A 14,030-nucleotide genomic window follows, 5' to 3' on the forward strand; every position below is an offset into this window, starting at 1 on the left:
AAAACAGGTGTGGCATGGAATGGAGATGGAACAGTGTGTATTAGTATTCATAAAAAGTGAAAAACTTGTTTGATGTTTGAGTTAGCAGATGAACTCCTGATTTTCTTTTTTTTTTAACATAGATGTTTAACATGTAGTTACTGGAAAGCTTAACCCTTTAACACCTAAGCCTCAATTTGTTGCTTATTTTAGCCATAAAAAGAACCAGAGTCCTGTGAGTAAGTGCTCTTGCCCATTTTTACAGAATAACTCTGGCAGTTATTTGCAATTTAATGAATGTTAAAATAGTGTGTTAACAATTTAAATAAAATAAAAAAAACCACTGCGGTTGTACATGAACACCAGATTTTGCGTGTTAAATTTGACATTCAAACAGTAATAATTAACATAATTAAAACAGCATTTATTTGATTTTTTTTTGTCCTAATAACAGGCCAAAAAATGGAAGAACCTCAAACCGCAATGCAAAGTGCACTCACGCAAACGTGTCGTCTGCGATACACACTAACGATGCTTAATGTGCCGGAGAGAATTTTAGGGAAGTGTGTATGAATTGAAGTACCCTTTTTTGTATATTTTTAGGGGGTGGAAGGGTGAAAACTTACAGTTGCTTTATTAAAACATAAAACTAATGCAATAACATAAAAAAATGCTATTTTAAACACAAAACTAATACAATAACATAAATTAAATGCTATTTTAAACACAAAACTAATACAATAACATAAAAAATGCTACATTTAAAACATGTCTTGCATAAACAGGAAAAATGCAAAAATGGACCCAACCAGAGACTATTTTAAAATACATTATTATACAGTTCAACTGTGGAAGTGTTGTGCATTAAATTATGACTTTAGAACCCCAATGTAAAAAAAAAAAGAAGAAAAATATAATATATAATTTGTTTATGTGGCCCCTTTTATTTTGTTTTTATTGATTTCAACAGTGTGACTAGACATTTTGAAACATTTGCATAATTACGTGTACTGAGTGTAACTGTTGCGAGGAAAACCAGATTTCCACAGCAGAAGAGGAGACTTCTGTTACTTGAATTCATTTCGCATCATCACGTGGAGGCTAAAAACATATTCCTACAGCAAGGGTTGTCATGTAATGGACCAGGAAACGTATCTTTGAAGTCGCCGATCACCCATTCGCGGAAATGATTCCTGTTTGATGAACTTTGTGCTGAATGTTGTGCCATTTTATTTATTTGCCATCAAGCCAAATGCGTTTTTTGATAAGTCTGGATTTCACCATACCAGTGTGACTAATGTAGCCTTGCAAAAAAAACGAAAAAAAACATGTGTCTGTTTAGTTACTGGTGAGGAAAATGCCTCAATCAGGTTTTATTCAAGTGAGAAACATCTGAACAGTTACTCCTGATTAACACACTCTCCTCTAACTCTTTGAACCCTTGAACCATTTTGTGCTGTGAATTGAATGGAAGTTTGAGAATGTGAAATAGTGCAAAAATGCTTTTAAACGTGTCGCTCCTGTGTTGTGACGTACAGTAAAACTTTTTCACAGTTGTTTTGGGAATTGAGAGAGTGTTGTATGTTCTATGAATGTATAAGACAACTTTGCTGTGTAATAGAATGTGAGGAGTAAATAAATCATCAGGCTTTTACATGGACATAGTGTTTTGTCTTAGAATATGTCTTCATAAATATACATTTTCTCATCTGGTTTCCAAGAACCAGCAATACAGGATACTCAGTCCATTATGCAATACTTAAGCGCCACGAGTTGTTGCAGTCAAGCATGCGCGTCCAAAACTAAGCAGCGGTCAAAGCGAATGTCGCTAAAGTATCATTCGCACTTCCTCATCCAAAGAAAACAGACATGTAACATAATACATGCATCAAGTTAAGAGTCCAGCAAGAGAAGGGCTAACAATGATTTCAGAGTTTGCACTCTAACCAGAAGTATAATAACATTTCTATGACATTGACTTTCTTCAGTGGTGTGCTCTACTAAAACTCTACAGTAAAAATGTCACAGTTACAGTATGCCAGTAGTCATAGATGTCCTGAACACAACCTAGTCAGTCTTGTCCTGAACTTATGGAAAACCTTGTTTTATTGGAACTCAAAATTGACAAACTTTTTGAATAAAAAGTACTAATGTGGGACTTTTAATTTGAAATGTGTCCAAAACTGTTACAGTATGCTAGTAGTCATACATGTCCCAAGCTCAAATTGATCAGTCTGTTTTTTATTATATCTCAAATTAGATTTTTTTCAATGTTGAGAACTTTTACAATTGAAAAGTACTAATGTGAGACTTTTAACTTGAAATATCTCTAAAACTATACAGTAAAGTGATGTTGGAAGAGAATTTAGATCAACAATTTTGGCTCTAACTGCCAGAACAAACAAGCTTAGTGTGTGTTTGTAACGTGTGTGAAGTCACAGTTACTAGAGTGGGTCTTGGCAGAGTTTCTGACCTGCACATGACTTAAGTGTCTCTAAGCAACACTGGACTTATTATTCTCAGTAGTTGGAGACATTTGAAGCCTGGGGGCCAGTCCAGACTGAGGGCTCAGTCATGGAAAACACAATTGTTCTAAAACGATGAGTGATGAAGTGTTGCAATAGTTTATAAAGCACCTTTTATATACAAAGGTGCATTAAAGACATTCAAAACAACAGAGAGACACATTTTTATTGCAATATGTTTTCGAATTTTAATTTCAAATTTCTCATTGACCTCAGAACTCTCTGAGGGTCATTTTTTCCTTCATCGTCTCTGTTATGTCTCGTGGTTCAGCTCCAAGCAGTAAAACTTCAAATCAAATCAATTCAGAGCTGATTCTTCACACATGTACACCTCCTGCAGCTGAGCATGGAGCGACTTGCAGTGAGAGGCCTGAACGTCTAAAGAGACATTGCTTATTTGTTTTATAGGAATCATCAGCTAAGAGATTTCTAGTGTCATTAAAAGTATTGGCTCACCCTCATTCCTGAACACACCCACATGCTAGACCAGTACAAAGACAGTGCAGAGCTGACGTGTATACATTAGCAACAGCCTGGTAAGTGAGTTAGTGCAGTGGGTGAAAGATGATTCATTTATTTTACAGCATGCAAACACACGTTTTAAAAATGTTTACAAAAGGAATGACGAAGCACATCAGGCAAAGAGAAAAACCAGATCCTGCCGCAGGAATTTCCAACTGGAAATACCAGCGTGAACAACAAATCAGACATTTCCTGAATGTTCTTTTCTAAGCCTGCAGAAAGAAAGCCTACAACATCTGAAAGTACACTTTGTGAATCCAAAGTAGCAAACTTTGAATACAACAGGAACTGAATGTTTTCATGCTGGCTTAAACCAGAAGATGGCAGCAACCGACTTGTTTTTTTTTAAGTCCTCCTCCATTTACGAGCTATTAGAACTATTAAAAAAAAAAGTTTTCTTTCCAAGTTTAAAGAAAGCACTTTTCTGATGGTGGTGATAGTGGGACACCTGGTGGCAAACAGAGTGTAAAGCATAAAAGCTCTTGGCACACTCGTCCATTAAAGACAACATTAAAGGTGCAATAAGAAACACTCACAACATACCAGGGTATGAATATCACTGTATAATAGACGTGACGGTGATGTCACACTCCTGCTCTGTGTGATGTCATCAGAGCTTTCGTTTTGGTGGAGTTCACAGTGTGTGTGTGTGTGTGTGTGTGTGTGTGTGTGTGTGTGTGTTGTGAAATACAAAATAAAGCAGGAACAACAGTAGTAACAAGCCGCTGCAGTGACGGAAAGTAGAACAAACCATGCAGCTGAAGGTGACTCCAGGGACACACTTCTTGTTCTTTGGCTAAAAATAGTCCAGACACAGACAATACACAGACAAACAAAACCTGCACTCAAGCATGATAAAAATATTTAAATAGAGAGGAAAAAGAAAGTGGGGGTGAAAATAAACAACATTTTGCAGTTATGGCTGACGTGCAGCAGTGATGTTCATTTTATTTTTTATTTAAACGCAGTGGTAAACACGTAGGTTTTCAGGCTAGATTTAAAAGAATGAATCAATTCACTACTGGGTGTTTGTTCCAGATATTTGGGTACATAAAGCTGTATTTATGTATACACATATATATATATATATATATATCTTAATACAGGTCAGAAATGTATTTTAAAATCAACTATTTGTAAGCTGCAGCGACACGACTGGAAAGTGTGGTCACTACAGTAAGCGTGCGTTCCCTGCTCGAGCACACCTGATTCAAATGAGTCATCAGCAGGCACTGCTAACGAAGCGTTGATTTGAATCAGGTGTGTTGGAGCAGGGGCACATCTAACATGCAGGAGGACCAGGACTGAGAAACAGTGGACCACATGACTTCACTGCATGGTCAGACAGGGCGAGTTATAAGAGATAATTATTAATTATTAATTATTAATTATTGTTAATATATGATGGAGAGATTTCTGAGCCCCCTGGACTGGAGTTGACGCCTCTGCACTTCTGGTTGCAAAAACTCAACGTGGTGGCGGCCAAATTCTGATTGTGGAGGCTTCACAATGGTGAGTTGAGATTCCACTGTGTGAACTCAGCACTTGGTGCACCATGCGACTTCACCAGCAGATGTTGCTAAATCCTCCACCTTTTTCACCCTGACCAGTTATTTCAGCATCAGGGATGAGTGCAGTAACATCTCAGGGACCACATTAACTGACCTCCTTCTCCTGAACCTCTGTTCATTCATGTTTACCCGCTCGCTGTGTTGAACAGTTATTTGTGAGCGTGCGGTTTGCTGCCATGTGTTGCGTCTCTGCTGGTGGTGTAAAAAAATTACCCCTCATCGCAATGAACTTTGCATTTTGAGCTGTAAATAAGTCGGTTCTCGGAACTGGTTCCACACGGGTGCACCATCACTCGCACACACTGATCAGCTGAAGTGTCTCTGAAAACAGGAAGGATGTGAGTTGAAAATGTGTGAATGTGAGTTAAAAAAAAACCCCAAAAGGACCAAGTTACAGCTCTTACTTGGCCACTTGAGTCTTCTCTCCGACACCATGCGTAGTGGAAAATGTTCCCGCATTATTGCTGGTGTCCTGTACCCGCTGGTGATCCTCTCCATCATCTGTAACGTTGTGTTGTTATTTCCCGGCTGGGATGTCAAGTACGCCAAAGAAGGACACCTCACCGACGAGGTGAAATACATGGGGGGAATCGTTGGAGGTTTACTGGTGAGTCTGTCTATAAAACTTCATGATGTGTCAAATGCAGCCTCAGGTCTTATATGAACGCCCATATTTATTTAGAACATTTATTTGAGGGGCTTGCCTTTTTGATTAGTCTGTTGTTTTTTTTATTTATTCTGTATTTATATTTTTTTCTGGAAAGCACTTAGTGCTTAAGCTTAAATTAAGCAATATATAAATAGAAGTGTTCTGTTTTGTTGAAAGGCGTATTGTCTTTTACTATTTCTATACAGTTTTTAAAAACAAAAATATATTCATCTGTCATTTTTGCCTTATTGACAGCTGTTTAAAATGTTTGCAGTTCATTCAAAGCCATTCTCTTACACCAGTTCGCGGACCCTGTCATTTTTTTGGATGTGAAATATATGGAACATGTTAAAATATTTCAATTCAGCATAAATTCTGAGAAAAAAAAAAAGAGAATTCTGAATTTTTTTTTTACATGTGGCACTAATACGCTTCCGTATGTTTTTTTCCACTGCAGCCATCTGGTGCAGAGAAAGGGAAATGAATAAAAACCTTTTTAAGCAAATTCTATTTAAAAAAAAAAAAACATTTATTACAGTGACGCTGCATTTAATGTTGTGTCTTTTATTTACAGGTGTTGATTTCAGCACTGTTCATCCACTTGACTGGAAAACAAGGGTGCTGTGGGAATCGTTTCGGGGTGAGTTCAACACAATAAGATATTTCAGATGCTTAATAATAATAATAATAATAATAATAATAATAATAATAATAATAATAATAATAATAATAATAATAATAATAATAATAATAATAAGAAGAAGAAGAAGAAGAAGAAGAAGAAGAAGAAGAAGAAGAAAAAAAGGCTAAAAGTACAAACACCGTGAAGTAGCAGTAAATTATTTCTAAGGTCAAGAATTCAACTCTTACACAAACTGAAGTTGATTAACGGTGCATGAGTAAATTTCTCAGTAGCAAAAAGAAATAAAAGAATAAGATGGGCTTTATTGTCACTGTATACATTTCTTTAGCACTAGCACAAAACAGCAGTATAAAGGTATAAAAAAGAGAATTTTAGTGCAAAATAGAACTCTGTAAAGGATAAAAACACTTGACTCACATTAACGATGTACAGTTATTACACAGAAGATTGTATAAAGTAAACTTGATAGTTTGAGTAAAAAGGGGAAACGTGCTGATATAACACCACTGCTCTGCATTAACTGTACCACAGAAAAGGGTTTCTCCTTTTTGTTAAAACAAACATCTATCTTTTAAGTTTCTGAATTGGGTTACACAGCTAAAATGTTATTCTACATTATCTGATGTATCATGTACTATAGTAATAAATGATGTATAATATTATAATAAAAGCATATGGTCAAATAAATGCTTTTTAAATTAGTGTGACCAGTTCAACTGAGAAATCGAGCACAAACGAAGAACACGTTTCTTTATACTCCTAACATTTGGTTAACCATCTTGATTGATTTGAGTGTTTTTTAATAAAGATATAAATACAAGAAAAATCATGTGAAAATCAAATAAAAGTAAAGAAAAATGTGGGGCCTATATGAAAAATTCACCTTATGGAAACTAGGACATTTCAAAATGTTGAGAAATAAATGCATAAGGAGTTAAAAATCTAATAAAAATAAATGTATGTGACCTTTCGTTGTTAAACGTCTGCAGATGTTGTTCTCGGTCGTGATCGCTGCAGTGGGCGCGGCCGGAGCCGTGTACTGTTTCATTGTGGCTTTGCTCGGTCTGGGAAATGGACCTCTCTGCAAAGTCCATGGGACGTGGACAACACCGTTCAAAAACAGGTGACAAACAAAACCTCATTTTCACACTGAGCTTTTTATTCACACTACTAAGCTCTGATGACGTATAATCCTATTCTGTTACATAGGAAAGACAACTACCTGACTGACTACAAGTCCTGGGAAACATGCACTGAGCCCAAAAACGTTGTGCTGTTCAACATCGGCCTGTTCGGCACTCTGGCCGCGGTCAACTGCCTGCAGGTGCTGCTCTGTGCCATTCAGATCATCAACGGCCTGGTTGGCTGCCTGTGTGGAACCGGCACAGAGGTAAAGGAAAATCACACAATGATGTAGAAAAGCTCTTTAAGCGCTTCATTATTTCTGCACCTTTTTTTAAATTTGATACCTTCAGACCATACATGAGTACACCTGTAAACCTTATTTTTCTGGGTTTTTGTAGTGTTCGCGTTTACTTGGTAAACAAAGGCCCTTTTGAGAGTGGCAATCATTCATTAGCACTTTAACACCCGAAATAAACACTTTTTTTTGCTTCTTTTAACCAGAAAATCCTGTGCTTTTGCCCATTTTTCCAGAATAACTTTCAATATCTGGCAGTTTATTTGCAATTTACTGCACATTAAATTAGTGTATTAACAGTTTTATTTAGAAAAACATTGTAGTTGTACACGGACACCAGATTTTGCATGTTAAATTTGAAATTTGAACAGTATAAAACATATTTTAAACAACATCTGTTTGAGTCTTTGTCTCAATGGCCAAAAACAGGCCAAAAAAATGGACAAAAAATTACGGAATCGCAACCTCGCAAACGTGTCGTCATCATGTTATTGGCAGAGGCGTCAAACTTGCGACCCTCAGGCCTCATGCGGTCTCTCCAATCGATTTCATACAGCCTGCCACTCAATAGCAAGTTATAATTATTTTAGTATGTTTTGTATTTTTATATATTTGATGCATCATGAATATCTTTTTTTTTGTGAACTATATATAAATATTTATTGTTCCATTTCAAAATAAACACCTTTTTATTTTGAAAATGGGTATGAAGTCTGAAACACACTAAATTTTGTGAAATATTGTCACAAGTACGATTTACTGCGATGTCGTGATGCAGTTTTGAGCTTGAAATTACACATTAGTGTAGGGTTTTGCTTGTTTTAGGTGACGTGATCGTCTTCTTGCAGTCAAACATGGAGCTACTTTTTGTCGAGTCACTTCAGTTTTTCTTGACATACCTTCACTCAAGCACCAGCTTCTTAAAACACAACACACATTGTAGATTGTTCTATTATTAAATAAACAAATGCCGTTGTCAGCTGATTAACACCAGCTCCACGGGACTCTGTTTCTCAGTATAGCAGTGCTTTGTTTTCGTGTCTGTGGAGACACGGAGTGATTTTGTTTGAGCTTCTGGCAACAAACTTCAGGTTAAGGAACTAACCCCAGTTCTCTGAAACAGAGGCAAAGTATAGGGACATATGGCGACACCAAAAAAGTTTGATAAAGAACAGAAAATCTCTTCTTAACTCCATCTCAACACAGCTAATCACATGCACTGTTATATCTCAGTGCTTTATCCTTATTGGCTCTTTGACAGTGATGAGATTAACTCCGCCTTAACTCCCCTGGCTGATGGGCCTTTCAGCTGCTCGAACCACAAGTGTCAGAGAGCTGTAGCGTCATTCTCTTCTTCTTTGGTAGGAATGCGTCCTATTCCCTGTGTCCACACTTGTACCGATATATCGTTGCAAATCGCATTTATGATGCAAAACTTTAAAACAAAAACCTAAATACCTCATTATTACTCAATACTAAGTAGTGCGTCGCATGAAATCACTTGGAGGACCGCATGTGGCCCACAGGCCACAGGTTATAGACCACTGGTGTAGATATACCTTGTAAAAACTATGCAATTAGGGAAAACAAAATCCACATTCCCACTTTTTTTTGGTTTTTTTACTGTTCTTCCTTGTCTGTTATTGTGGTTTCATTCATTATTATCTGTGTATTTGTTTATTTTACAGAAAGCGTAAATTCAGTCAAGACGCCTCGGGTCATTTGAGAGTTGAGCTGTGCTGCAGACCTGAGGCTAGGATTCATGTTCCTGGCTGCTTCTGCATTAACTTAAATTCATGTTCATTCATGCGTTTATCTCCTATACCGCTTTATTCTCCATATGAGGGTCGTGGGGGGTCGTTGGTGCCAATCCCAGCTGACATAGGGCAAAATGTGGGGTCAGAATTTAGAAATGTTTGTTCTTCGTGGCTAAAATAATCCATGCTAAATAAATAAACTGGTTAAAAAGATCAACCATACACTTAATTGTTTTGTGTCTTATCATTGAAGCTTTTATCAACTGTGGCTCACAATCACAATAATAAATACCAGGCTGTTCTTGGGCGAGTGCTAGTAAAATAAAACACAGGACAAAGTTCCTCCTCCAGCACTGATACTGAGCCTGGTGCTTCAGTGTCGGATCAATGCACATTGGCCCACTGTTGGCAAAGCAATAGATTTCCACATCAAGTCTCTACAAACAATAAAATGTCATAATTTTCTTCTGTTCAGGAAATCACTGTCAAAACATAATCATCTTTATTTCATCCACACCCAGGTCAGCGATAAAGGATTTTTAGTTTATCTCCAATACAAGGAAGGAAATGTCGGATAGATAAATAAAAAAGGCTTAATTGGTTGTTTTAAATGATCCAGATCAGTCACTGCTAAAATTATTTATTTTATTATTATTTATGCTATAATTTATTATTTTAAATTCTGGAAATCTTCTGCAGCACACCCAAAACAAAAAACAGGTGGAAAATAACATTTGAATTGAGTGCATTCCTACACTTGAAGTGAAGTAGAAATCTGGGGGTAAACCCTTTCTTAAATCCTTTCTTTACTTTTTATGACCTTGATACCTCAGACATGATTATCCACTTATAGAAACATACATTTGAGTAATATATTAAATAATTGTAACTGGACCTTTAATCAGACACCACTTAGTCTTCACGTGTGTGGTCCTGAATCGTCTAATCCAGTGTGTCTCAGTCCTGGTCCTCGGAATTGACAGTGGGACCTCGAGGATCAGGATTGAGAAACGCTGGTTTAGTCTGTGGATTAAAACCTTAAAAATCAAGTCAGATTTGAAACTCCTCCAGTGAGGGTGCAGTGTTCACCCCTCTTGTAGAAGTTAACACCCAAACTTACACAGTGCACCTTTTAACTCATCACTACCATGACATTTCCTTCTCTAAACATCCTATGCTGTGATTCTCACAGCTCATTTTCACCACATGAGAACATGATTTTTTTCACTCCTGTTGTGAATCTGTGCTGCTGCTGTTTTCTTGTGTGTTTTAAGAAAAAAAAAAAAAGGACTAAATTCAAGCAATACTTTCCCTCGTGGGTGGAGGGAAACTACGAGTCACAAGCATAACAGCCATAAAGTCTGATGCGTTAAACCAGCCTCGCCCCAGTGTTGCTAGGCAACACCACATGTTTTGGGAAGCTCCTTTTTTTTCCCCCCCCTTTCTTTTTTATAGAACTTCACAGTGTCGGCCTATTAACAGTCCCAACATTCAAAAAAGGGCTACTGTTGACTGTTCACCAGAGAAACTAGAAAATGTAGCTCTTCCGGTCAGTGTTGAAGTCAAAAAATGTAGCTCATCCAGCCTGTGTTTAACTGTGACACATTCCAGGTCTGAAGTCCAACCATGTTATGCTCACAGTGTCAATACAGCAGTTTAAGGCCTGCACTGCGCACTTAAAAACATAATTCAACGCCGCTTCACTATAATGTTTTGAGGAAATGGATATGAAAGTGCTGCTGAGTGCTGATCACTTATGTGTCCATCAGCGTGGCTGACTCAGAAGTCCCGAAGGCGCTTAAATATGTCAAAGGGGAAAAATGTGCATGGGCCCAGGCTGAACACAGTGTCTCGCAGATACCCTAGAATGAGTCACTTTTATTGCAGCAGCCTATCCCAGCCTCTGTTTGTCCATGTTATCGGCCTGTCATTACTCCTCCCACGCCCTAACATCTCTCGATGTATTCCCTCCTCTGCAGCCAGTCGCAACACAAGTCCCTCGAAAGAAAGACCGACAGAAAGAGCTGAACTTCAAACTTACTCAACCAGTTTTTTGTTTTTTTTTTGCTCTACCCTTGTTGTTTTAGTTGAGTCTTTTTCTGACAGACAACATGTGCACTGGAAAATGTTCCCGTTTCGTTGCTGTTGCTCTCTATCCTCTGGCTCTCATATCCATCATCTGTAACATTGTGTTGTTTTTTCCTGCCGGGGAAGTCAAATATGCCAAAGATGGACACATCACCGAGGAGGTGAAATACATGGGGGGACTCGTCGGAGGGGGCTTAATGGTGAGTCGTCTCTTCTCCTGCCAGTCGCTGATGGGTGTGACTCCAGACGTCACAGGCTGCTGTAAATATCTTTATAAAAAGCTCTGGCTTTACATATAGTTTTGTTTTGATTATTCTTGGCAGTTTACATAACAGTACAATTACAACGTGGATAAAGCAATGGTAATATTAAATGGTAATAATATTTGCATGCAATTTTGGTAAATTAATATGGATGATAATGACCATATTTTTAAGTAGAAATTGAATCCCTTATGTCCCACACACGTGCACTTAGAAATGAAGTGGAATTATCTTTTTTTTTTTAAGTGAACACTTACTGAACATGACAACTCTTCTGTCCTGCTACAGGTTCTGTTGCCAGCACTTTACATCCACCTGACTGGGAAAAACGGCTGCTGTGGGAATCGCTGTGGGGTGAGTCATTTACAAATGCAAATCGACTAAACACAATATAACCCCCCCCCCCCAGCCATTCATAGTGTCAAACAAGAGTTATAAGAGTTCATTGTGTTAGCGACCCTTATCGTGACCTACAGCGGTACATAAGGAACTACAGTAAAGTAATGGCTGACTTCCCCTTCTGACTCAATTCTGATAAAGAAATGATAAAGAAACTCTTACCTGATCATATTGGAAATGATTATATTATTTAGAGCAACTGCACGATGCAGAACTTGTATTATTGTCTCACTTTTACTTAGGCTCTGTTTGTTTTTTGTTTTTTTCCATTTACTTTCGTGTTTTTATGATGTTTGCTCAAGCCCTCGTGGTGTTTTGGCTTCTTCCTGCATATTTTTCCCCCCCCAACAATACTTTTTGTCCATTTAGTACATATACAGTATGTACAGTATTAGCACCACCTGTCATAAGAAAATATTTTATCATTTAAATACTTCAAAAACGTGTGTAAAACTGAAAATGTTATTGTTATTTGGCAAATAATTCAGTGAATTCACCTTTTTATACCCACATTTGAGGCTTCTTCTCTGAGTAAATAACTATAATTTGATTAATCAAGAAATAATAATGTGCTTTACTGTTTTTGTTTTTTTTTGGTAAAACGGTACATTCGAAAATTCTTGGACAGCAATAATAATTCTGGGTGGTGGTCTTCCTCGTAAAATGACATTCCTCCCCTGTTTAGAGGCAAATGTGCTCACTACCACATTCTGTGAACACAAGTGTGGTGGAGAAAGTGTGTGAACGGAAGGACATAAAACATGTACGTGCCTGTTTGAAGTACAGTTGCTTTAGTGTGACGAAAAACCCCTCATTCAGCTAAGAAATACCTCATTAATCAACAGCACGACAACAAATGTTTGGAGCACCGAGAGGGTGAAAAAAAGGTCACCTGATGCTATTCTGACTTCTCCTCCTCAGATGTTCTTGTCCATTGCCTTCGCTGCAGTCGGCGTGGCCGGCGCCCTGTACAGTTTCATCGTGGCAGTGCTCGGTTTGCAGAACGGGCCGCTCTGCAAAGTCCTCCTGATTTGGACAGTACCTTTCAAAGACAGGTCAGACGCAACGAGAGTCAGAACAGGCGACGACAGCGCGTCTCTGAAGACCCCGTCCCTCGTAAACCATTTGTTTCTCTTCACTCACACAGTGACCCGAGTTACCTGAGTGACAAAACGTGGTGGGGATCGTGCACCGAACCCAAGAACATCGTGGAGTTCAACATCGGACTGTTCAGTACTCTGCTGGCCACGAGCTGTCTGCAGCTCATTCTCTGTGCCGTTCAGATGATCAACGGGCTCTTTGGCTGTCTGTGTGGAACCTGTGTTGACAAAGGGGTAAGATGCAGCTGAGCTAGTTAAATAATTATTAACTATAGATTAAGTAGATAATATAATATATATTATTCTTAGATTCATTCGTATACAGTATAGTTAGACAGAAATGGGTTGAGATCCTGTTCTGTTAACATCACTTTACCTTCAGTTTTCCCAAATGAATTGTGACATTTCCGCGTTTTTGGGTAAAATATGTCGATAGAAAAAGGTAGAAATTCTGTTTTGTAAATATAACTTTTCTAAAATTAAAGTCTTTAGTGTTATACTTTTGCTGAAATAGGCAGAAATAGATTGCTACTATATAGACAGAAATAGGTAGCGATTCTCTTCTATTAACATTATTCTCATATGTGCTTGCATAAAGTATGGGTAGATAGTCGACATTTTTTCGAGATATTTTTAGATAACTTTCAACCATTTTTAGAATATTCCAAAAGGTAGGTGGAGCAATTAGGTACATATTTAGTTTTGTTAAAATAAGTTTATAGATTTCTCAAATGAATTGTGAAATTCTAACTCTTTTTGTTGTTGTTGTATTATTATTATTACAGCCCCTGTGAGTTCCTGACAGTCAAATGGCGCACCCTGCTGGTAGATGGCTGCACTTGCATGAAAAAACATTCTACTTCTACAGTCGCCTTCATCAACAGCATTTCATATTTGTGTGTGTGTGTATATCCTGATGCTTCTGACACAGATGACTTAATCAACACAGAAGTCTTAGTCTTAAATGTATTATCAAGATGTGCTGTAAAAATTAATTAGAAATAGTATATATACACGATACTATACTTGGTATATGTTCAATCTTTTTTTAATAAACTTTTTAAAAAAAAATACTGCTTTGTGTGTTGTGGTTTGGGCCTTAAATCCTTCAATA

The 14,030-nt window shown here is 37.6% G+C and overlaps 2 protein-coding genes across 2 annotated transcripts; both read left to right on the forward strand.

Annotated features, from left to right (window-relative positions):
- Window positions 1-4,441: 4,441 nt before the first annotated feature.
- LOC131458066 (transmembrane 4 L6 family member 1-like) lies at window positions 4,442-9,141 on the forward strand. The gene is made up of 5 exons (XM_058626755.1): window positions 4,442-5,204; window positions 5,821-5,886; window positions 6,879-7,012; window positions 7,099-7,279; window positions 8,998-9,141. Exons 1-5 carry the CDS (start codon window positions 4,947-4,949, stop codon window positions 9,004-9,006), a joined length of 648 nt encoding a protein of 215 aa, XP_058482738.1. The 5' UTR covers window positions 4,442-4,946; the 3' UTR covers window positions 9,007-9,141.
- A 1,885-nt stretch (window positions 9,142-11,026) lies between these two features.
- tm4sf21a (transmembrane 4 L six family member 21a) lies at window positions 11,027-13,989 on the forward strand. The gene is made up of 5 exons (XM_058626756.1): window positions 11,027-11,354; window positions 11,706-11,771; window positions 12,738-12,871; window positions 12,964-13,150; window positions 13,702-13,989. Exons 1-5 carry the CDS (start codon window positions 11,178-11,180, stop codon window positions 13,708-13,710), a joined length of 573 nt encoding a protein of 190 aa, XP_058482739.1. The 5' UTR covers window positions 11,027-11,177; the 3' UTR covers window positions 13,711-13,989.
- The last annotated feature ends 41 nt before the right edge of the window (window positions 13,990-14,030 follow it).

This window comes from Solea solea, chromosome 4 (assembly GCF_958295425.1).
Source record: "Solea solea chromosome 4, fSolSol10.1, whole genome shotgun sequence".
Classification (NCBI taxonomy): Eukaryota; Metazoa; Chordata; class Actinopteri; order Pleuronectiformes; family Soleidae; genus Solea; species Solea solea.